The 25,735-nt window shown below is 37.2% G+C and overlaps 1 protein-coding gene across 5 annotated transcripts; it reads left to right on the top strand.

Moving 5' to 3' along the window:
- The first annotated feature begins 12,731 nt into the window (after positions 1-12,731).
- SFTPD (surfactant protein D) lies at positions 12,732-22,352 on the top strand. Of its 5 annotated transcripts, XM_052677626.1 has the most exons (8): positions 12,732-12,846; positions 13,366-13,429; positions 14,374-14,505; positions 15,277-15,377; positions 16,937-17,145; positions 19,892-19,999; positions 20,608-20,697; positions 21,574-22,352. In XM_052677626.1, exons 5-8 carry the CDS (start codon positions 16,941-16,943, stop codon positions 21,945-21,947), a joined length of 777 nt encoding a protein of 258 aa, XP_052533586.1. In that variant the 5' UTR covers positions 12,732-12,846; positions 13,366-13,429; positions 14,374-14,505; positions 15,277-15,377; positions 16,937-16,940; the 3' UTR covers positions 21,948-22,352. The 5 variants fall into 5 exon arrangements, with proteins under 5 accessions (XP_052533586.1, XP_052533587.1, XP_052533591.1 ...); XM_052677627.1 differs by lacking the exons at positions 12,732-12,846; positions 13,366-13,429 and adding an exon at positions 15,719-15,826 and having other exon boundaries at positions 14,296-14,505; XM_052677629.1 differs by lacking the exons at positions 12,732-12,846; positions 13,366-13,429 and having other exon boundaries at positions 14,298-14,493.
- The last annotated feature ends 3,383 nt before the right edge of the window (positions 22,353-25,735 follow it).

Here is a 25,735-nt window from a genome sequence, read left to right as displayed (position 1 = left end):
ATTTTTAGATTATTCATTTAGATTAATTATTTAAGTGTATCCAAAGTAAAGTGTTCTGGGGAGAAATTAGAGATCATTTTAACAAATGCTTATCAGGCTGATGGGATGTTGCACTTAGCTCAGCTACGACTTGTGCAAAATAAGAAAAATTACTGAGTAAATAACCAAAAGTTCTGTCTCTAGTTTTCATTTTGTCATTTATCAATGACTCTGTGTTCAGAAAAGTTAGTATGTATTTCCAGTATTTGAAGGGAGCATATAAACAGGAGGGGGAACAGCTGTTTACAAGGGTGGATAGTGGTAGGACAAGGGGGAATGGTTTTAAACTGAGACAGGGGAGGTTTATGTTAGATATGAGGAGGAAGTTATTCACACAGAGGGTGGTGAGGCATTGGAACAGGTTGCCCAAGGAGGTTGTGGATGCCCCATCCCTGCAGGCCAGGCTGGATGTGGCTCTGGGCATCCTTGGTCTGCTGGTTGGCAACCCTGCACACAGCAGGGGGTTGGAACTGGATGGTCACTGTGGTCCTTTTCAACCCAGGCCATTCTGTGATTGTGTGATTTCCTTTTGACTTAGTTTGTATTTATGTAGATTATTGTGTCTTCTAAAATGATGCTGAGTTTAGCATAACATATGACACCATGTTAAACACATATGAAGCAATCCATATTCCTGGTCTTCTATTTTACAGAAAGCATGTTAATGTACTATCTCTTATTATTGAGATTTTACAATACTAGGCTTGGTTTACATTGTTGTTATTCTCACAATACAGCTTATCTGTGCACCTCTTTTCACAGTTGGGTAGATAAATGTATGTTCAACTAATTCAGCATGTCTGTTTCTTGGCAGCTGATTGCAAAGCCCTAAGTTTAGTAAATTGAATGTTAGTGCAGCTTTGAATGAACTCCATGAATTCAGAGCAACTGTGAGCTCAGTTGCCACTGGGCATTCACTCTAGCTAATGAGTCAAACAGCAAAACAGGATATAAAGATACAGAATTACAGGGGCTGAATTTTGCAGTTTTAATGGCTTAACAGAAATATTCCCATAATTACCAGGCTTGTCAGCCCACGCCAAGCCCATCACCTAGCACTCGAGGAATAAAGGCTTCCAAGCATTTTGGACACCTGCCCCATTTCTGTAGGCCTCATTTTGAAGGGACAGTGCAGACGCCTAACTATGAGCAAGGAGGAATACATCTGGGAGTACATATGTGCCAAGGCTCTGGCAGGGAGATGAAGCCTACATTTGCCACATTTGGTTTCCAAAATGTAAGTGATTTTTGAAACATAACGCAAATTTTTAAAAGTGCTTCTTACTTAAAGGAGTAACTTAAGAGCTGTCCACGAGTATTCATGCTATGTATTAAATAGCAGCAAATCAGAATGAAAAGTGGTAATCAAGACATCTTGATTTAGTATAGACACATTATGTAGCATGAGCAGCTGAGGAGAGCCAACAGCTCTGACAGTGGCTTTCACTGCCTCTTCCAGAGCAGATGACTGAGCAGTGCAACTGCATTCAGTGCTGGCATGGCAGTCTCAGGAATGAAAAGAAGCTCCTGGTGACAGCTCCAGCACTGCAAACTGCCAGTCTGCGGGCCTGGTGAGAACAGACAGCCAGACAAAAACAGCAATAGGATATGGGGGAAAAGAATGGATCCAGATACAGAAAAATTGATTTCTCTAATTTCTCCTGCTTGTAACCGTGTTCAACTATTGTTCTTTAAAGCAATGTGTAATACAGCTGTTTACCAAGAGGACCACTGAGCACAGCTATCTAGGAGGTTTATAACTGATTTCCTATGGGTAACTAGTGAAAGGTTAGAGGAACGCAAAAACACCACACAACTAGTGAGTGGATATTTCCCTTTTAAGTATTGTTCTAAGGAGCTTTCAATTCTAGGTTATTGTGTCTAAATCTGTTCCAATCTCGTAGTGAATGTAGTCTGTTCCTGGTGGAGATGTTTCAGAAAAAAATTCTGATGAACTGTTCATGCCTTTTTTCTTCAAGGAAAATAATGGGGCTGTATAATCCATGACTTAGCTCAATATTTTACACTAAAACTGGAAACATTTATACGCATGTCAAATTTTTCTTTTTCCATAATACTAACAAGCAGGAAAGAAGAAAATAAGGGAAAATATGCAGACGTAAGAACTCTTCTCAGTATAAATTGTTGCTAGTAATGAGGGAGACGTTAATTAACTATCTGGGAATTCTCAGCCAACATCCTTAGCAAGCACAGTCAAAACATTAGGGAAAAAAAGTGCATCGTTTTCATCTGGATATATGGCTTAATGGCTTAAAGTTGAAGAATTTTTCTTCATTATTAAAACAATATAAAGTGCTTACGCTAAAACTCACACTATTTGATATGAAAATTAAAATCTGTCTGGACCTATTGGAAGAATTGTCATTGTGACTCCTGTCCAATTCTGCAGAAATCTGAAGTTTCTAGGGGCTGGAAAAAAGAAATTGAATTTTAACTTTAGGGAATGTCTGAAAATTCTCCACTACCAAGTTAATAAAGTGCTGTAACTCTAATGCAAGTTGTTGTGTTGTGAGAGATAGAGTGCTCATGAAATGAAGCAGCTAATTAGAAAATACTATTAAGGTATTAAGCCAATGAAAAAACAGCAGTATAGAAGAGAGGGCTGCTTGAATGCTGTGAAAGGTCATATAATCCAACTCTTTTTCTGAAGAAAGGATAAGAGAATAATGCTATTTGGGGCTAATCCTTAAGTCATTGTGCTTGTACATCTTCACTGAAATTAGGCAGAAAAATTTAAACCTCTGATTCTAGCATGCAAGACTTTCCCCCCATTTATCACCTTTTTAACACTGGCAATGACTTAATTGCTCATCTGTTACAAGCAGCTGAAAAGGACATCATGGAAGAGAAAGGAGCCACTGGTCACAAACAAGCAGCCTTGTTCATCAACAGCATGGCTGCAGTGGCATGAGTCAAGGCAGGCTTACATTTTCTGGCCCACAAACTAATCACTGTCTAATAAGTCTTCACCAAAGTCTTCACTAATTAGTCTTCACCAAAAAAATATCTCCCACAATTATATACTCTACCTTAGTCTTTCTGAATATTGGGGTTTTCTTAGGATATCTTCTAACATACTTTTCTACCAAATATCTTGAGTTTCTCCATGGCTTTGCATAGGTACTTGTCATAGTCTCACCATAAGCAGCCTGCAGAGGATGGCAGATATGCCTCTCAAGAAGTATTTAACAAGTACGCCATGCTGGCACACAATTCTTTTCTTGTTATTGTCTTTTCAGGATATACAGTGAAGTCCTTCTCTTGCTTTCCACATTTTGTCACTTAGAAATGTCATTGGCAAGAGTATTTAATGCCACTCTATACAAACATAAGGCAAAAAGAATTTTTTTGCACTTCTATTCCTGAGAGCAGAAGTGTCAAGGAGGATACTACAGAAAGACAGAGACTAAGATATAACTGTAGCAATTTTCCAGCCAGAGTAGCCTTCCAGCTTAGCTAGTCATAAAAGCAGAAGTCTAGACATACCTCTAATAAGGCCAGTATTAACACACTGTAATTATTTTACCTTAAGGTAATGCTCATTCATCATCATGACACTGCTATAATTAGAATATGATCACTTCACATTTTCCAGTACGTCCAATGCATTCGGAAATTAGGTAAGGTAGTAAAGTTTGTCATTTCACACTGCAACACGTAGCAATTGCTATTGAGAAGTTTCAGAAGAGGCAGTTTCCCCTGAAATTGTAATTAATATGCTTTCAGTATATTTAAGTCAGCACAGCTGCTTAGTCTAAAATGAGATTTGCCTACTGTCCGAATTATCCTACCTGTAAAGAAGAAATCCACTACACAGCACAGCACATAACAACATTTTTGTTATTATGCCTCCTCCTATCAGGTAATTTTACAAAGCATGATTGGGCAAATTTGCACAGAAAGCAATATCTCCTTTCCACCTAAAAAAATGATCTCATTAAAGCCAAAAGGAAGACTTGAAAAGATACTGCTCAGGGAAGTGTAGGAATTTGTTTAAGGTTATCATCTTATAATTTATATCACTCATCCAAAAGTTTTAAACGTATTCAAGTTTGGAATTCCAGTTAAGGTCCATAAAGTAGAAATTTTGTGTTTTACATCTGCAGTAAAAGATTAGAGATTCCTTCTAATTGTTAAGATCAATGTCTAATGATTTTGAGAGCAATCTGTAAGTGTTTACAATGCCCTGGAATGACAGTATAGATTTGCTTTATTTGTACTGCATCTCTTCAACTTATTCAACTTGATTAAACTACTCGTTGGATCATGGAAAACTACAGGCTTTGTGGTCCTTTTTAAAAAAGACAGTTTTTAAAATGAATGTTTTGAATGATGACAGTTTTGAATGAAAAACACAGTTGAAGACTTTAGAAGAACTGAGCACCATTGTTCAGCCTTCTCTTAAAGGAAACAAAAGACAAAAGGAGTAACTTTAGACAGACGCCTCATAGGGTAAGCAAATATGTTTTAAAAATAGGAACTTTCTGTTTTCAGGGTGAGAGATGCAGATAAGGTCCTTGTTTACATAAGAGAAGCTGGTGTAGCAGATGTACAATAGCTTCCACTGGCTACTTCCCCCATATAGATAAATCTTAACAGATTAATCAGAGTAAGAGATTTGTTTTGCAAGTGATGTGGATACCCAAGGGGTTGCAGGTTTTGTTCTGTCCACAGCTGAGCTACTCAACCAAGCTATTGCATGGCTTATGGTGATACACTGGTGACATAAATCACAGCTGATTACTGCATACAAGAGATGGAATATTCCTTCAAGATATAATGTTTCTCAGAGTTAAATCTGCTTCCTCCAAGATCTTATTGAAGTCATTCTCCAAGATCTTAGTAACACTGTAATATAAACACCATCTCAAAGGGATCCTTTTTCCAGGACCTCTTTAATACTCATCCACCTTTGCAAGAACTTGCAGAGCTAGAAACCCATTTAAACTTTTCATTTGGAGCAGCAGTACTTAGCTGAGCTGCCATCTAAGTAAATTGGTAAATTAGCTGTGAATTTGTATGCTTTGCTCTCACATGTTGATTACTCGGGGAAATAGCACGGACAGGAGCATAAGTGAAAAGTTGGATACTGTTAAAATTTCTGACTCTGATCTATCTGCTCCTTGGTAATTTGTCAAAGGTATGAACGTGCATGTTGCTTAATATACTGTCTGCGTTTCAGATATAAGTAACATTTCGAACTGTGTTACTTGAATGATGTTCCCATTATGGTTTTACTGCAGCATGGTAACAAATTCAGTGTCTTAGCAGTCCTGCTTGGATTCCATACTGTAGTTTGTCGTCCACATGACTTTGTTCCATCATTTGTTTTGTTATCAGTGAAAATTAATTTTCTTGTCTTCTGCCCTTCTTACCGCTTTTAGAAAAACAGACAACATCTGCTTTGCAGAGAATCACAAAAAGAAATGAGCATTCTTTCTTACTGGAGGATGACATTAATGACAATAAATCCTCCCGAGACCTTCTTTATCTATGGTTTAACAGTCATTTCACAGTTATGTATGAAGAGGTGTGAAGTATAGTATGATTATCTAAGCATTGGTTAGAAAACATTGGCAGAAAAAGGTAGTCATATTTAAGAGCTTCTCTTGTATATACGAAGGTTTGGGGGGATCAATTGTGCATTTTTCAGAATAATTTCTGCATTTAGATGTGCCATTCAAACTAATATATTAAAATTAGACTTTAAAAAGAAAAAAAAAGGTATGTTTTCCAAAATTCTGGAAACCGCAGCTCTCATTGAAATCTGTAAAAATTTTGGGGTGCCAGGCATTTGTGAAAGATGATAAATGTCTTTTAAATGCTCCAGTGAAAAGATGCTCTGGAGTGCAGGCATTGCTTATTTACTGTAACCATTACTGACAGAAACAATGCTGTGCTAGTAGATCATAAGAAGTACCTTTTCTATACTAATACATACTTCCCTTTGCATTAAAGATATTCAAACCACTGCTCGTATGAGAGGGTTGCTCAAAAGTAATGCCTCCTGTTTCATTATCTTTGCCCATGACATCAGAGGCAGATGTTGACAGTATAGCATTAGAGGCTGAACCCTTTTGCTGGTGTCCCATTACATTTTGTTGCTGTGTGACAGAGGAGCAGCCTGACGATATGGCATCTGACATGGAAGTGTGTATGAAGCAAAGGTTTGTCATTGAATTGCTCCATTTGGAAAAGGCGGCACCCACTGACATTCTCTGATGCTTGCTGAACGCTGATGGAGACCAAACAGTGGATGTGAGCACAGTGAGACAGTGGGTGCCACTGTCACAGTGGTGACAGTGACGTGGGTCATCTCCATTGGTGCAGATTTTTAGAAGCACAGCCTGCGGGCTCCTCTTTGTTGCGGGCAAAAATACGAACCTAATGGTAATGGCTGGTTGAAAAATAATGTTCTGTAGCTGAGAATTTGCTCTCATATAGTGTTTTTGTGTTCTTTGTATCTGTTGTAGTTTCCATGGAAATAAATGTGAGGCATTCATTTTGGAGCAACTTACATAATATTAATCAGACAATAAAGGGAAAGGTCTAAAAGAATGACAGTCATTCGTATTATACTGAAGGTAGAAAACTCTCATTTGATGAGACATGACTGAGAAGTACTTGAGAATTTGGGAGCTCTGTCATAGTAAATAAACCTGTTTTTGCATCTGTTATCACATTGGTATACATTTGGCTCACTCTCTTTCTAAAAATCTAATGTTTTAAAATCCCGGGTTTGAAAAATCTTGAAAACTTCCTTATTTTTGGCAACTGCCTTTTAAGGCTAGTTAGTATTCATTAGCAATTTTCAAAGACTATGATGCACATTATAGAAATGCAGCAAGTTTGATATATAATGAGGAGCAATGCTATCAAGGACTAATGACAAAAGCTAGTTATTTAGCTGCTGGGATAAGCGAGCCGAATAGTAGAGAGGGTGTTTTGTGTTTTTTTTTTAATAAACATTTTGGCGTAGACTATCACATGGGGAAACTGTGTATGGTATTTATAAAGGACAGAACGTCAACAGTGTCATCCTTGTATATGAGAATCAGATACAGAGGAACAGCTCATGTTGCATAACTGCCCATCTGCTACGTAGCAACCAATGAGTGTGGTTCAGACAAATGAGTACAGCTTCTCTAAGCAGGTTCAATCCACAAAATGGAATCTGCCATGACAAGCCATGAGTCTGTTCCTAAACCAATCACAACCCTCTAATAGAAGAAATTAAAGAATAAGGAATGAAATATATTGTAGAATAGAACACCAAAGATCTTAAAGGAGTTGTTAATAGAATGGCATGGAATGGAAGTAAATTTGGAGTGGAAATCCAGATATTTTAAATCTACCCATAAGTTCTGTAAATATTAAGCAATTTAAAATCACTGAAAGAGACCACAAAAAATTGAGAGTGATGCTAGCTCCTGTTTTATTGTATTGTTTTTATTCAAATTGCAAAATCATGTATTACGTACTCTTTAAATAAATCACGTTCCCTTAATATTGCTTCAGCACAACTTGTTTGTGTCTGACCTAAACTAAAAGTTTAGATGAGAGTTACTGCAGAAGAGCATGAAATGTATGCAAATCAGGTCTAGGCACTTTGCTCTCCTGTTGCTGGTGCTGAGCTCAGAGAAGCTGTGGACTGAGATGCAAGCACAGCCACTCAGCTACATGGACTTGTGATCATGCTTTTCCTGTACCCACATGGGAGATAGTTTGCCAATCAGTTATGGGAAGGGATGGAGAAAGAGATCCCTGGTGTATAAAAAAGTCTTTTGAGAGACTGTATTTATTGTTTGTGCATCCATCTAGCTGCTAATAATACCTGTCTGTTTTCTTGTTGAATTTTTACAGAAAATGACACAGTCCTGTCATGGTGCGAGCGAAAAATTTTTAAGACATCTGACTAAAAGGCATGTGAAATGTGAATTTCCCAATTGCTTATTGTCACTAAAAAGCACAGTGTGCTATATCAATCCAGACTGTGCAGATGTGCTACACTACACTGCAATACCTCTTAATATGAGATATTCATTTCTAAAGTCTGTGTGCAAAGTGACACAGCAGTGGTCAGTGGACCTACTTCAGCAGATGGAAAACATATGTTTCTCCTCTTTATTTGTTTACTAAAAAGTGTGTAAATATTGATTCTAGATTAGAAATTTCAGTGCCTAGAGCAAAGCTACAATGAGGTCATATCACTATTGAACCTTAATTACTTTAAGAACTCCTCAAAAGCAATTGTTTCTTCTTTTGCTTAGCAAGAGCTTCAAAAGGCAGCGAGTGTCATTATCTCAGTGTTATAAGGCTTAGCTGCTAATAGAAATGTTGGAATTTATGCTGAAGGAAACATATGGCTTTGCAACTCAGAAAAGGATTTATTTAGTAGTAAAATTTTATTTAGAGATTGCTCATTAATTCTTAAATCAGCTTTTGGTTACAAGTATTTACTTAAGTTTATGCAACATAAATTGCATACAACTAACGCTCAAATTATTCATTATGAATAATGTATTTGAACAAATATAGGCCTTTAATGTGTTTGCAGCTGATTTGTAGTCAGTTGGTATTTTCTATGCCTGTGCTTACTTTTTTCCAAGTTGTTTACTAGTTTAGGTTAGAAGTGGAATTTCACATAGCTGCAGGTATTTACTATGCAGTTGCAAACTGTGTGATTTATTACTGCTGGTGCTTTTTTTTCCCCTTTCCTTGAAAGTCTCTGGGAGTCCACCTGCCCAACAGTCTCCTAGAATGTTTACTGTGCAGGTAATGGAAAAAAAAGTTGAAAGCTGATTTTAAAAGTTATTCTGCTTCAAATCTCCTTCTGCAAATATTAGTTCATGCAATGGCTGTGGTACCACCTAATAAATTATTGCTCATTCCACCTGTATGAAAGTGTGTGTCCAAATATTCACGACTGAATAATTTCATGCATAGATAATCTTAGTTCATATCAAAGAATTAGAATGAACTGTGAGAAGTGTTCCAGAAGAAAATGCTTTTACGGAAAGAATAGGATTGTTTTTTTCAGATCAGTTTGTGAGACATGGCTGGAACAGCTGCTAATCCTGGACCTGTGGGTCCTGTTGCAGCTCTGTTCATCTTTACCCTCGTGGTGGACCTTTGAAACCTGAATGGACCCAGGTAGTTCTCTTGATTCTTTTAATGGATGGGTTTCAAATTGTGGTAGTTGAAGTTTTTGCTCACTGCTCAACCCTTTGCTTGTTTAATCAATGAATGCTAAATATATGCTGTGCAGATGAAAGAGCTGTGCTTAATATTGCATGTCTTTTGTCCTAGAGTGATATAAACTCGCAGTAATGACTCTTGAGCAGAAAGCAATCAAGTGGTAACAGCTGGGCAGAGGTGAGCATGAATGCACTGTCAAGAACTTGCAGGTCAAATTCCTTCTGTAGATCTGATGCATGCATCCATCTTTGTCTGAGCACAGATCAGTGCCTGTGCCACTCTCTGTGAAAGGTGTGAAATCCAAAGTTATGCAACTCTTCAAAGCTTTCACATCAATTTCTAAAGAGTTTATACAGAAATGTGCTCTGCTGTTTCTTTCCCTTCTTTGCTTAGTGCTATCATGGCTGTCTTGTATTTGAATGTGATTTTCCAGTGCAGTTTTCCTCTCCTAGTGAAAAGCTACGCCATTCCTGCCCAAAGGAAGGAAGGCAAAAATAAAAAATAAAAAATCCCTGTGTGGTAGAATACTGCTGCCTGATGATATTATTAACAAGTTAATATTATTAATACTCCCTGGATCCATAGCAAAGAGACAGAATTTCAGTTAATTTCTGTGGCTCTTGGCAGTTCTCTCACAACTTGAGCTGAGGGAAAAGCAAAATGGTGGGGGGCTATCAGCCATTTTCCCTGGCCCTGAGAAAAATGACTCATGGATTGCTTTCCGTGGATCAGTGGCCATGATGCTCTGCTAGGAGACTTTGTTTCCAAGACAACTGTTGCCAAGAAAGACTGGTTTTCCTTGGGAACAATTTCAGTTTGTTATTTCTGTGCAGCAAACCTTCTTCTGTATCCACTGTTAGAACTGTGAGAGAAGCTCTTGGGGTTCCAACTCCTGGTGGAAGCGGAGGAACAGTACAAAGAGGAAGCCATTCTAATCACCAAGAGGGAGTTTTCAGTCTTACATGGACCTGCACAAAGTTCATGATCTCTCAGAACATGTAGGCACTCTGCAAATACAGGCCCTGAAATAGGGCACTTGTGAGACTCTTCAGGACGTGGTATCGAAGGTATTCCAAAGCTTACAGTTCTCTTCAACAATACTTAGTTGGGAATGGATGGGGTCTTGAGGGATATTCAGTATTTTAATACATCTGTACAAAAATCTTACAATTTAGTACAGAGGCTGTTATTTGCAACTTGTGCGTGCTGAAAGCAGCAGATTCCCCCACCTCACACTAATGTGAAAATCTCATGTTTCTTAAAGTAATGCTTTCCAGACATGCTCTCAAAGGATCATTCTGTTTCCTTTAACATTTCTCTTGATTTTTAGATCATCTGAAAGATTGCCTTTGCTTCACTTTATTAAAGGTATAGTGATAATGTGTGTCAAGTCAATAATCCCTTTTGTTACAGAGGTTTCTAAAGTTTGTGATGAATATCTTTACTGTCCTAGCATTGGCTTCCCATTTTTTGCATTGAATAGTTCTATTTCAATTGGAAAGTTTCTTTGATTATGTCATAATATTAGGTCATATTCACCTCAGTGGATTTAATGTAGTTAAGTGAATAAGCTATTCTGGTAAGTACATACACCTACTGACCACCTAGCATCCACCAGAGGTCACTTCCTGGCCACATAATCCATTATCAACTGTGCTTTCAGTTCAGCTGTTAGCTGCTTTTGTTTTGCCCTCAAAAGCCTCCTAATTACTTCGAATCCTGTCTAGAATCATTAAGACACAGAAAAAGAAGATCCTGATGAAACATTAAAAATGTAGGGATTTGATTGATCCCCTTTTAGTGAGGTGAATTTAGTAGAATTTTAGTGGCTAACGATCCCATGCTTTGCAAGATATTAAAGATATATTATTAAAGACATTAAGATATATTATTTGTAGATATTAAAGAATTTTAAGTACAACCTGACTCTGCCTTGTATAATCTTATCTGGATTCTCATCTTCTTAATCATCACAAAATCTTTTTCAGTATGCACTTAAATTGAAAAGTGAAATGTATTTATAGCTTCTGAAACATCAGTAGCATCTGAGCCTCTCTTGTTTATTGGAGAGGCCTGTTTTTGACTATTTTTTCTTGCAATATGAAGAAAGCCCTCTAGAATTCTTTATTGACTAGTCAATTGAAAGACACGAACAACTCATCTTATTTTGGAAAATGTGCCATTCTACATCTTTTGTAGCTGAAGTGAAAATCTGGAAATCAGACGTGATGTTTCATGAGATGTTATTTTCCTCCAGCATCTCATGTTCTTAAAGCTTACATGTCTGTTAGCTCAACCTACTCATTTTCAAGGAGATGGAGGAACTTGTTATATGTGTTCATGGCAGTCTGTTCCTAAAATGAGGAAACTCTTTGTGAATTGTGAACTCTGTTTGAAATCTCAAGCAAACCCAAACTTCTTCACTTCTTCTCAGTTAAGAAAACGTGTGTTTTGTTTTCTTTTGTTTTTTTGGTCTGGTCTGCTTCAGATTTATCTCACTTTCATCTCCTACATCAGTCTCAGTTTCACGAACTCCAAACCATAAATCAGTATCTCTTTTGAGACTGTAATAAGAATCAGGAATATTTTTTGGTTGTAAGTGTAGTTCCAGACTAAAGTGCAATCATTTTAAGTTTAAGAGAGGAGGAGGTGGCATTTGTACCTAGTTTATCATCTATCTGATTATTAACACCCACTGAAAATTTGCTGGGATGTGCTTGTTTAGGTCTCTTATGAACATACTTCAGTAACATAAACTCGGAGTTTTATACTTTCTGATGCTTATACTAACTTCTACAATAACTGCTGAGACGAATAATAATTACAATATTACAATATTATTCCTATACCTTCTTTTTTATTATGGTATTCTTGCTAGCATGTTCTACTGTAGAAATTTCGACCTCTTTCACAAGTAATGGACAAGTTTAAATTATTCTTTATGTGGACAGTGAGTACAGGAAATCCTAAGATTTTATCATTGGTGAGGATTGCCTCAAGGTAGGAACCCAGCACCAGAAACAACTATCCATGTAGTCTTTGTGCCTGGCTGACAACTGAAAATAAAGAGAACTTCAGCTCTGCTCCATCCTTCTCACTGTGCAGAAGTACAGATGCATAGGAGGTTACACAGGCAAGGGATAAATCACTATTAATTCAGAAGAACAGAACAGCTTGCACTTCAGATTTTTTGAAAAGGTTCTAATTATACTCACTGTATGAGCACCTATTAGGAATTGTGCTCCATAATGCCTGGACTCAGATTTTTTTCTGAAATAAGGTTATTCCTAGGGTCTTGTTCTTCAGAACTCTTTGATCCTACCTCTGATTGCCTCAGTGAAAGGTTTGAAATACTTTGTAAGCTCCTGGTTTGGAGATAAGAGCACACTGTTGGTCTGACATCAAAGTGAATCGATGAGCTAGCTGTGCATTTCTATCCACTGCTTTAGACATACACTCCTTTGCAAACCTCTAGAAGCTGTCACTCTGTTATGCTATGATGAAAATAATTGGATGTAGCTCCCACTTCTGTTATTGCCATATACTGTTGCTGCTGGTGAAGAGGACTCAAAACTGATGGCTCCAAAGGTAACTTCGAGGCTTCAAAAGCCAGGTTTTCTCACATGCTGGGCTGCTTGCTTCTCCAAGAAAATTTGAAGAGCTGCACTTTATGGCAAAGAGCAGACAGACATAAGACAGTTCCTACAACCAAATGACATGCAGAAAGAAATTATATTTGAGCATCTAAGCAGAGAACAAATCAGTACTGAAACTAAATATTTCTAGAGGAAGGGACGGCTTTATAGAAATGAGGAGGAAAAAAAATGAAATGAGAAATCCAGTGAAGAAAACCTTCTAATAATTTTGAATACTGAACCACCTGCTCTCATGATTTTTACATGTCATTTGACTCAGGAATTTATAATAATCCTGAAGGCTTGGATAAATGCATTGATGTGCTGCTGCTTTGTAAAATTTCTGTGTGATAAATACATCTCTACAAGATGCTTCACATGATATGTTTAGTGTTCTGAGCTGTACTAGGTGAGTACTAGGAGTAGGATAATCTCTGAGAACCCTGTCTAATTCATACTTTCTCTTTTGCAGGCAGGAAACATTCAGAGAAGTTCAATGGGGGAAAAATAAACCAGAAGTTTCTGTGGATTACAAGGTGACAGTATAGCCGTGCGTTGACAGCATATGGATAGCACATTCTAGTTCTTAGTCAAGATAGCCAATTTTCCAGCTTCTTATTTAAAGAATTAGACCTCTAATTCCAGATCTTTTCTTTATGGTGTTGGCTTTCAAATGTTTTTATCAAATCATGGCTGAAAGAGTTTGAATTGATATTTTCAGCTGGAGATGTCTATCAGAGCTTCCTCTGGGCAAGGAAGTTTTCCACAAGCAGAGTTGCTAGAGCCATCTATTCCTCAGAACAGCATTTTATACTACTCTTATTTCAGAGCTATCCTTGGCAATATATACACAAAGACAAACTATTCCTATTACTCTACTTTCCATGCAGGCTCTATTGAGAATTTTGGCCTGCTCACTGTGTCACAGTCTTTACAGGAAGAGAAGTAGAGGTGACTTATTTAAATGTTTTATTTCTTCACGCAATGTTGTCTTTTCTCATCTACACACAAATGTACATGTTTGACTTGGCCAATTTTTTTCCATGGATAATGCAGAGTACATTGCAGGAAAAACACCCACTGCAGTCAAGCAGGATCCAAGTCTTTATTTGAAGATTGTTCCACTGACTGAATAAAGGGGAAAAGCAATACAGTCAAAATGAATACCTTTCAGATAGCCTGTTTTTTTGTTGGTTTTTTCTCTTTTCTTTTCTTTTTTTTTTCTGTGTGCGTGGGGGGCTGTTCTGTTTTGTTCTTCATTTGTACTTTAACAAAGTCAATATACATCCAAGGCCAGGCAAAGAGCAAAGGGTTTACTCGCAGAATGTCATACGCAATTCCTGTAAATAGGGGTGGTAAGGTTGAAGTAGATGATCTCTAGGATTGTGCAAGACAGAGATAAGCCAGAAAACTCCAAATAAAGCTCAAAATTATAGCTTTAGTGGAAACTAAAGGACTTTATTTTTTTTTCTCTTGGCAGGCTGGTCCTTCAGATAAAAATCCAGCTATCTTCTGTTTCAATTCTTCTCTACTACGTTCTGTCACACTGGCTGTCAGGAAAGCCAATGAAGTGATAAGATTTTCACTGTGCACTAAGCAGGTAAAGGTGCTGGTGAGTAAAACTCTTTTTGCTGTAAAAAGTATTTGACCATATGGAGGCCTTGCAACCCTTGCAAGTTCAAGCATGCCACTTAGAAAGTGGCTGCCCTAGCAGTGCACAGTAAGCTGATGAAGATGACTTTGAGCAGGACGTGTCTGTCCATTTAACAGCATTCTGTCCCTTAGTATTCTCTATACTAACATACTATTTACTTTTGAAGAGCAGTTTCCCCAGTATTTGACTCGAAAGGGCTGTCCTTTTCTGTCAAATTTAGGCTTCAGGGCTGATGACTCAGAGCTGTCAGCTCCATGATTAGGACTGTTTTGCCTCCTGGCTGCCTCTTCCAGGATCATTTGCCTGATTTTTACCTTCATGGGGTGAGGCATGTCATAATATACTCTTTATGGAGGAATGCAAGAATTTTCTGAGATATATCTCTTGAAATAGCTGTACCAATATCACTTCCAGAACTAGCTACCTTCGAAGTATTAAAGAAGCTTCATTTCAGGGCCTGATTCTGATCCTTCTGCTTAAATATTCTGCAGTTGTGTAAGCCTTGCAACTCACAGAGTGTTACTGCACCCACACTTGGCATGACTCTCCATGTTGAAATCTCCATCTTCTCTAAATTTAAATATGGATTGCAAAATCTATGTTTCCTATTTTAGGAAATCCCTGAGATTTTTCTGATACAGTGGGAATATTTTGCTTTTTTGTTTTGTTTTGTTTTGTTTTTAATCCAAACTAATGTTGATATAAACTGTCATTAATGTCTTTTTGAAGTGATAAAGCTTCCAGGAAACTCTGCCATCAATTTCTTAGAGGGGAAAGAGACCCTTTGGTTTTCCTAGAACAAAGAGCGTTCATCTTGGAAAACTTTAGAGGTAAGCAGGTGGTAGCTTCAGAAGGCCAGCAGCCAAAAACAACACCAGTCTGTGTGTTAGGGACTTTGTAGTGACAGTATTCTCTGCGAGCTTTTGTTTTTAAATTTTATTTTGTTGGATCATTATTATGAACTTTTTCATACTGCCTTCATGAAAGACAGAAGTGGTATTTTCCCTGGTACCAAATAATGAGCCAAGTATAAATATCTAACAGAAAAAGCCCTTGGGTGGGTAAGAAGAGCTGTCTTTTGTCCGTGATGCTGGATAGGAAAAATAAATTGGATTCAAGCTCTATTATTACTGGTTAGCTAAGTAATTTCCCTTGTTTTGTTTTGGTATAGGCAGTTGCTCCAGATTTGGATGTGAGCCTACAGAGAAGTATAGAAAAAAGTGGTGCTTCTTTAACTGCTTTCTTTTCCTACTGATCATATTCTCTCAGTAATAAGCTAGTGAGTGCATTTTATATTGCACTTTATCAGATGAATCAAGACAGAACAGGATGTTCTCCATAGGGAATTTTTCCTGAGGCTTAAAATGAAAAGTGATTAGCAAAATTCATGCTGGATATGATTGTGCCTCCTTATCCATGCTTAAGACAATATTTCCTTAAACATGTTTCCTACTTTAGGCTGATCAGTAGAACCGAGAGAAAACAATGCCAGTTGACTTAGTACTTATTTACCCTTCAGGTTTGTCAGATCATGTTTGTGGTAGTTTCATTTTGTTGTTTGTTTCTTTGCTTTTGTTTTCAGTTAGACACAAAATATATTGGACATATTTATACCAAATTTGACCATCATATTAAAATTGAGAATAATTATTTTTGTGCAGTTCATCAGAACATAATGCAGAGCTTTGTCTTACGATGTTATTGCCTGTCACTGTTCTGCTCAGAGAGGGCAGCAAAGTATTGCAGTTCTGAGATCCAAGAGAACATCAGCTCTGAGGCATAATACTGAAAAAGTAATGTATCTTTATTAATATACAAGGTGTGAAAGGAGAAATTGAGAGGCAATCAGATGATGATTATCTAAGCATACCTGAAATTTTTGTCCTTTAAGCTATCAGTGTTTGCTAGTACTGAAGATATTAGCAAAAGAAATATCTTAATCACTCTTAGTTTCAATGTACAGTAATCCTCATAGCTGTAGAGAGAAGAGTCCCTGCAGAGATTAAATAGCTGGAAAGTTTAGGATTCATTGCAAACTGTCATTCTGTATGAATCATTTGGCATAAAGAGAAATTATTTAAGTTTAAACTTGCTATGAAAAAATACATTAAAATAAATTAGCAGCATGGTGAAATGGATGATATATTCTTTATACCTTGACATTTTTGGATTTTTGTAAGCTTCGTTGTTTTTCTTCTGATTTCCATACGTAAGTATACAATCAGAGGCTGGGTTATATGGTTTATACGCTACCCCCTGTTCTTGCCCTTTGGAACAAAGATTGAAGTATATTTCCTGGGTAACGCAGGCAAATTTTTCCTAGACAATCCTTTAAAATGATCATGTGAATGGATAAATTTGTGATGTGACTCTGCTTTATTTCTCACAGACCCATGGACTTAGCAATGACTATTCTTCAGCCTTTCAGTGCTTTGCTGCTTTGTCTATCACTGATGATGGCAACAAGTTCACTTACCACAGATAAACCTGAAGAGAAAATGTATTCATGTCCCATCATTCAGTGTAGTGCTCCTGCAGTCAACGGATTACCAGGCAGAGATGGAAGAGATGGTCCCAAAGGTGAAAAGGGAGACCCAGGTACAGAGCGTTTATCAGTAGTGTATTTTTGATGCTCCTTTTCATCCCTTTAGTCTTATTTTATGCCTTTTCTATTATTCCATTTTTCTACTTCTTCTCTGCCATATTAACCTTGTATAGTTTCTGTAAATTTGCAGAAAGCTGTCTATAAAGCACTTGCTCCATTTTTAATTCTATTCTAGATACTTGGATTTAATAAATATTTTTTTTTAAAAAACATACAAACATAAAATCCCATTTTCACAGCAGCCCATAGAACGGAGATAAAATGAGATTTTAATCTCAATGTACCATTTGTATTCTGAGCCATTTACAGAGTTTCCTACGTACCATACTAAATTGTGTCTGCTTTCCAGTGGCCAGCTCTCAAAACCAGAAATCATGTTTGCTGAAGTTGGCTACTAACCTAATGATAATAATTGGATTGCTTCAAATTAACTAAGTCCCAGCAACTGAATTTCCCTCAAGACATGATTTGACAAACAGTTGCTGCAAACAAACAGATTAGAAAGTGCTTTCTGTCACACAGTACAACGGAGTTATCACCTTTCCCAAGATATAAAATTGTTTCTGAGAAAATTAAGTACATACAGAACTGTATACCTTCTTACTAAATCCTATGCTGTAAGAATGTTTTTCCTCATATTCATATGGAATTTCTTGTTCTGTCACTGGGCATCACTGAAAAGATCCTGCCCCTACTTGACTCCCACACCTTATCTATTTATAAGCTTTGATAAGATCCTCTCTCAGTTTCCTCTACTGCCAGCTGAACAGTCCCAGGTTTCTCAGTCTTTCCTCATATGAGATGCTCCAGGCCCTTAATCATCTTTGTGGTCTTCCACTGGACTCTTTCTAGGAGATCCCTGACTTTTTTTGAACTAGGCATCCCAGAGCTGAACACAGTACTCCAAATCTGGTCTCACTAAGGTAGAGTAGACAGTGAGGATTATCTCCTTTGACCTGCTTGTCGCACTCTTTTTATTTCACCCTAGGATATACCATTGGCCTTTCTGGCCACAGAGGCACACTGCTGGCTCACAGCCAACCTGCTGTCCATCAGGACACCCAGATCCTTATTCTCAGAGTTAATTTCCAGCAGGTGAGCCCCTAACTTGCACTGACATGCAGTTATTCCTTCCCCAGTGTAGGATTCTACACTTGCCCTTGTGGAACCCCATAAGGTTCCTTTCCATCCAACTCTCCAGTCTGTCCAGGTATTGCTGAATATCCGGACAGCCTTCTAGTGTGCCAATCACTCATCCTAGCTTTATATCATCTTGTCATGTGTATAGTACTCCTCCTGGAGTTAGTTAATTACTTTTCAATATCCAAGCAAATTCCTATCAGTATGAATATAGCTTGATATGTATTTAAATATTCAAGTTGCCCAGAGAAGCTGTGGATGCTCCATCCCCAGAGGCGTTCAGGCCTGGGTTGAATGGAGCTTTGGGCTTCCTGATGTAATGGGTGGCAACCCTGTCTGCAGTAGGGAGTGGAACTGGATGATCTTTAAGGTCTCATCCAATACAATGATTTAATGATATGACATAAGATGTAAAATTTATCTGGAGTATACAAATGTTCAGTATAGACATTTTCAGTATCACGTATCCTCAGATATGCTCTCTGTTGTTTCGTGGCTGAAATATATAAAGCCAGCACTGCCTGATTAAATAACCACTTCAGAGGTATGCTTGACCTTTATTACATTTTACCTAATTTTCTAAATAACATAAGGTTAGATTACATGTAACGGCTTTCTGATTTTAGAGCATGTGTATCTCTGCAATAACAAAGTGTTTATTACATTGGAATTTCATTTTCATAAATAGATATAATAATGAATTTTGTGTCACAGTGATTTTTCATCCAAGTAATGCAGTTCCTAGCAAATGAATATTTTGACAGGAACAATTTTCAGGTGGAAGTAGGAGTGGTTTTTGACACAATGAGTGGTTGGAAGATTTCAGCAACGGCAAAATGAAATGATATCGACCATTGGAAGTTAATATAGTATTGTAACACCTTGAGGATATTTTTGTTAGATGTCTCATTCCTCTCCTTTCTACTGAGTTAGGATTTCTGGCCATGCTCTATTTCTTGGTTCTTTGCTGTTCAAGATGTATATTACCAATTATTATTCTTTTGAGATAAAATGCATTTACTGAGTGGGGTGTTTTTTGTTTTTATTTTTTTCAGCAATTGTTTCTACAATTAGTATTCACATAAAATTTGAGGATATGTTGTGTTTAATGTACAAACCTCAAATACTGAGTATTTCTCAAAAGAATTTCATCATTCATAAAGTGCAGGGTAACCTTACACTGCATCAGAGAAAACTTAAAATGATGAGTGAGTATTAGGAAATCATGGGTAAACAAGAAGTTGTCTGATGCTGTGAATTATCTCCTTTTCTGATTGGTATAAATGCAGGGACTTTGTTTTGTTGTTGAAAAGCTTTCTCAAAGCAGAAATACAGATAGCTCCACCAACGTTATCTATTTCCTGTTCACTTACCAATTTCATCCCTTTCTTCTGAGTGAATTCATCTCTTTACCTCCTATCCTCAGCTGGGTTTGCAAACATCTGCTTAAGAGAGTCTTTGGTGTTTATGTCTTCTGCATACAGTTGCTAGTTGTTAAACTGTTTCTCAGTTCAGGACTCTCTCCAAACACTAAGGGAACATGGTGGGAGAATACTCTCAGAAAACATTAGAACTATTTTCTCTCAAATCAAACTCTAGGGGAAGGATTGAGAGGTCTGCAGGGTTTGCCTGGAAAAGCAGGACCTCCAGGATTAAAAGGAGAGGTGGGACCACAAGGAGAAAAAGGTCAAAAAGGAGAACGTGGAAGTAAGTAGTAAAGCTCTCGTGTTTCTATAATCTATTTTTCAACCTGTTAGTGTATTATCTTTAAAATATTTGTTATCATGTCTCGTGTTCTGATTACATCATTTGAAGAAAGGTGTGAAGGTGTGACTTCCAGAAGTGTAATGAGCAAACAAATAAAACACCTGTTACTTAGGGGATGAGTTGCCCAGCATAACTTGGGAAAAAAAGTGTCTGGAGTCACTAGTTCTTTGTTGTTTGTGTCTAAAATTACAAATCCTTTCACTCAGATCACAAAGGCATTTCCCTTTAATTCTTTGTCTGTTCATGTATTTTCCTCTTTAATTCATTTAAAATGCTTACATTTGTGTTTTACCTTTGAGATCTGGGCTTTTCCAGATGAATTGATGAGCTTGTCAGCTCTGAGAATTCAAAGCCCACCCAAATATTCGTCTGAGTTAGAAATGTGGCTCTCTCACTGGCACAATTTCCCAGAGAGTGATTCTGCAATGTGCCCTATGGTTTCTGCTCTGGAAACCGAATGTCTCTCACACAGATTGACATCAGATGAAAGACAGCAGTGGTGTAGTTATTTTTAAGATAAATTACTAAGCAATACCCTTAATTCTTAGTTGTTGTAACTGATGACCTGCAACGACAAGTAACTGCTTTGGAAGCAAAAATAAGGGTATTGGAAGATGATTTAAACAGATACAAAAAAGGTAAGATACAATCATATCAATTTTCTTTTTGGAGTTTCCTTACAATTATTATAAGATGGTAGACTCCCTTGACACTAATCATGGATACCTGTTGAAGGCAGTATGGTAAAATAAATGTCTGTCAAAGAAAGCAAATGCATTTCAAAAGGGTTGTTCCAAGCCCAGTCTTATCTATTCAGTGAACAAGAGGCTCACTTTACACTGGGGGCTTTTTGTTTGTTTGTTTCATGAAAACCTGGCAGGCATGTGAACTATAGATATGTATATTTCTCCTAAGATCATTAATGTTTTCAAGGTAAATATTCAGTTTCCCAGACTCACTAAAGCTGTCCGTTTATTTCTTGTTTGCGCTCCCTGGTTTGAAACTCTGAATTTCATTACAGTCTCTTAGCTTTAGGTATGAAAGATCTCCTAATGGCAGCTCAGTTCCTCTGCATGAATTTTAATTAGTCTCTGATTTTTGCATTGAGACCTGACAAGCTTTTTTTTTTTTGTCCTGTGTGCAATTTGATTTAGGGAGCAAGTTCCTTCAGGTCTTGATTCAAGAGCAGTAATAAGATGCAAACAAAAAAATATATAATAAAAAATATATAAATATATATTAAAAATAAAAAATAAAAATAAAAAATAATATGGGAACAAAAAAATATATGTTAAAAATTACTTGTGATCCAAGCCTTGTGAAAGTCCTGTTTTATTAAAATGTGGATTTGGTATAGTCAGGTGTTAATTTTGTTTGATTTCTGTTGGTTTCTGCCTACTATTACAAGTAGTCTCCTTGTACTAAAACAGTAATAATTGAGATATTATGGATAAATTACTTTAGAATCTTCAATTTATGGTGTAATTCAACATGGTGTTTGCTTTTTCTTCTAGCCATGATTTTAAAGGACATTGTGAATGTTGCTAAAAAAATGTTTGTCTCAACTGGAAAGAAAGATAATTTTGAAAAGGGAAAATCCCTTTGTGCAAAAGCTGGAGGTGTGCTTGCCTCTCCAAGGAATGAGGCTGAGAATACAGCTTTAAAAGACTTAGTTAGCCCTTCAACCCAAGCTTATATTGGGATATCTGATGCACAAACTGAGGGCAGATTCGTGTACCTGAGTGGTGGGCCTTTAACTTACAGCAACTGGAAACCCGGAGAACCAAATAATATGAAAAATGAAGACTGTGCAGTGATAGAAGGCTCTGGAAAATGGAATGATTTAGACTGTTCAAATTCAAATATCTTCATTATTTGTGAATTGTGAACAGCTAATAAAAAGAAAAAATAAATCCAACTTTCTTCTCTCAGTTATGTGATTTTGTAGAAGTCTGTTACTATATTGCTGAATAGAATAATCAGAACCAGATTGTATTTACATTGGTTTTCTCTTTGACATACAGTTTTGAATCTCCTAATGAAACAGACCTATTTGTTCACTCGTGAATTGTTTAGCACGTGATATGCTGAGGACGTTACATTTATGCTGTAGGCTTCAGAAAGGTTTAACTCCATGTCAGCTCTAGTATAATGCCCTGGACAAGGTGCCTACTAACATTTGAAATGTATTTTCCATTTCATGTCCAAGCACAATCTGGCTTTGTATCTTTATCTGCATTTTATGAATTGCTGAACTTAAAATGTGAACTAAAATAAATTTTGAACATTTAAACCATGCATCTCATTTGAAAACATGGAAATGTTTGGCTAAGAGAGCATTTTGAATCTAGTTTACGGAATATAATGAGCTATTTTTATACAAATTACTATTATTAGGTGATTAAGCTAATAAATGGTATTTCTGCTCGATTGCACTCATAAATTCCAAGACTAACATACCAGTCGAACAGGTGTTCATAATGAGGAATTGTAGTTCAGAGACCATCATCTGAGCCATATTACTGTCACACACGGGAACGCAGTTTCTCCAGAGTCTGAGAAGAAAAGCACGTCATGTTTTCCCTCTGCATTTCTGATGATGACGGCTGGAAATAATAATTGATGCATTCTCTTCTGCTGGTAAAAATTAAGTGTCTGTCTATGGCCTATGTGATTTGGAACTCAGCCTTCACAGAAGACTTGTCCTATTTCTCTCTCTCCACAAGTCTGTTTATAACTTTTCCACCTTCTTCTGCTCCTGTGACAAGTACTGTAACCTTGTAGGTGACTGACAACCCAAAGCCTCTTCCTGAAGTGTATCTGAAAGACCCTGGTTGTGCTCTCTGCACACCAGCAAGTGCACAGGGACGAGTACTCTGGTTTGTTTGGTTGGTTTGTTTTGTGGGTTGTTGGTTTGATATTTTTTTTTAATTTAGTTTTGTGGAGGCAAAGCCAAAAGCTGCAGTATACATCTAGATTACCTGGTCGGCCTCACAACTGAAATGGAAATTCAGAGTTGCTATAGAGTCTGTTGTTATGGAGATACATTTAACTGTTGTCATGCTTGCAAGCAGTAACGAGTAGAGCTTTTTTATTTGGTCAGATACTAAGCTCTCACCCTGCTCAGTACAGAGGCTTGAGATGGAGCATGAAGAAACCGTGGCTCTAATATATTCTCCAGAAGTTGTCAAGTGTAAAATAGTCTTAACTGACCTTAGTTTACAACAGCTCTGAAGTTAAAATAATATCATACTTTGTCACAAGAGACATTTTAGATGGCAGAAAAGAAAAATAATTACAGGTTGTTGAAGGATGTGAGTTTTCTAGAGCATGAAATAGATGCTAATCTGCATCACATTTTCCTTGTTAGTAACAATGTCAACTGCATTCCTTTCCTACACTAATTGGTGTCCTGCAGCTATGGAAACAAGAACTTGTAACATTCTGCCTGGGAGTTTGTAATCAATATTTATTATATGAAAATGCAGGATAAGGCTCAATATTTAAAAGACTGATTTGGGTTAATTTAGGGCAAAAAAAAAGATATATTCTGGAGAGTTGAGTACAATCTTGTCATGCTTCCGTGTTTAGAGATCTGTGGTAATTCAGTCTCCAGTGTATTTACTTGGAAAGAGTAAGTCTGTCTGCTTTCAGATCATCTTCAAAACCACTTTGGTATGCTTTGTGACCATTTCGTTTGATGCTGAGTTAAGAGCAATGCCTCCAGTAGGTCAGCTGGTAAGTCACTGTGTTAGCTGCTGATTTGAAAAGAATTTGGAGTAATATTTTGCAGATGTAAATTGCTCTGCTTTCCTGCTGTCATTTTGAAAAATTAATTTCACCTCATAATGCTAAAAATGAACTGTCAAAATCTTACAGCTATGTGAGAATTTCTCTTTTAACCTGCATCTACAGCTTCAATCGTACTGAGAGAAACAATTATTAAATGATAATATAAGCTTTTGGGATCTGTAGTAGTTTGGAGACAGTGATGAGAAGAATAAATATAATAGTACTTGTATATACATTTTTGGTATATCTTTACATACCGTGATTTTAAAATAAAAATATTCAAAGTAAATGAAAGCTGGGGATGTTTAGGTTAGGTATTAGGAGGAAGTTTTTCGCACAGAGGGTGGTGACGCACTGGCAGAGGTTGCCCAAGGAGGTTGTGGATGCCCCATCCCTGCAGGCATTCAAGGCCAGGCTGGATGTGACTCTGGGCAGCCTGATCTGATGGTTGGCCCTGCACACAGCAGGGGGTTGGAACCATATGGTCATTGTGGTCCTTTTCAACCCAGGCCATTCTGGGGTTCTATGTCTTTATCAGAAAATATTTAATAAATACTATTCCTAATTGCCATGTCAGTGTTTCAAGAGTCCAGCTCTGAATTGTAGGTTAGACTAATTTTTACATGATTTTCCCCATGGAATACACCTTTCTGAACTTTGTGATACTTCTTGCAAACTTACGTTGAGACTGTTTGCATTTGGAGAACACTGTGCATCATTTGGATGGAATCTACACAGATTGAAAAGCCCTTTGCAGGTGAGTGCAAATATTTTCTTATGCTAAAAATACTGGAAGTGAAGCATGTGAACATTTATGTTGTAAGCTTAGTTTCATACAGTCCAAATTTTCTAGATAGCTATGTTTTTGTGCCTGATTTTGCACAGGAAAGCAAGAACAACATATAGAGGAAGTTTGAGCTATTTTTTGAAGTCTTTTTCTTGAAGTAGACACCTTGTCTTTTGAGTTCTTGAGATCTCTGACTTAAGTCATATTTTTTAACTCGGTAAGGTATTCTTGGTGCCCAAAGTTATGACCTTTCTCACCACCCACGTTAGGGACAACATTCACTCTTTAGTGACTCTGTTTTTTAATAGATGAACAACAGAAAGTGAGAGATTGAAATTGTTTTTCAAGAGGCTTAGATCAGCATCCCTGATGACCACTTAATTTTACATTAATTAGAAACTAATCTCTATTTGCTGTTATACCCCTGATTAGAACCTCTCATGTGGTGTTAATATGACCTTCACAGAGCTTCTGAGCAATTCAGGATGAGAGCAGCGTCTGTTAATCAGCTGCTGAATTCATCTTTCTAAACCACAACGCAATTTCAGGCTGAGTACAGGCTTAGGAAGAGCTGTTCTGTCACCTGTGAACAAGCTATTATTTCTGAGAAGCTCTTTTCCTTCTTTTCATTTTTGAAGTGTCATTTTTCAGTGGGAACTACAAGACGGAAACGGGAAACTATTTCAATCAGTAGCACCTTGTACTTACTGTTTTATTTATTAATCATAGAATCTAAATATGGGGGAGAGGTTGATAATTTATGCTCAGACTAGAGGAGAAACATGCCCTTTACTCTGGCTTATTTTCTACTCTCAAAGAAGGCATTGTCTTCATGAGTGAAATGAGCAGAGTAGTGTTATGCAGGGGAGGTTGTAGCTTTAGTACTACCAAGGTGGCTCTACCTTATGGCCTGGGAAAGAAAAATAATTCTTAGATTGTAATTTGGCCAATAATGTCCAGGAAAAAAAAAGTAAGGCAGGAGGATCTGGAAACAGAAGTGCAGTCTTAAATCTCTTTTAAGCTTTGCCATATTTCTCTGTACTTGCAGCAGGATTGGATCCTCTGTCTTCTCTCTAGGGAATGATTTTATCCTGAGA

This window comes from Tympanuchus pallidicinctus, unplaced genomic scaffold, assembly GCF_026119805.1.
Source record: "Tympanuchus pallidicinctus isolate F22 unplaced genomic scaffold, pur_lepc_1.0 scaffold16, whole genome shotgun sequence".
In the NCBI taxonomy this organism is placed as follows: domain Eukaryota; kingdom Metazoa; phylum Chordata; class Aves; order Galliformes; family Phasianidae; genus Tympanuchus; species Tympanuchus pallidicinctus.
This window is presented reverse-complemented; position numbering and strand designations above follow the sequence as displayed.

Bases quoted from the DNA above. Each gene is read 5' to 3' on its own strand.
- SFTPD (XM_052677626.1), top strand. From the start codon at position 16,941: ATGGACTTAGCAATGACTATTCTTCAGCCTTTCAGTGCTTTGCTGCTT. The intron at 20,000-20,607 runs GTAAGTAGTAAA...CTTAATTCTTAG, and splicing joins TCAAAAAGGAGAACGTGGAA to TTGTTGTAACTGATGACCTG. The intron at 20,698-21,573 runs GTAAGATACAAT...TTTTTCTTCTAG, and splicing joins TTTAAACAGATACAAAAAAG to CCATGATTTTAAAGGACATT.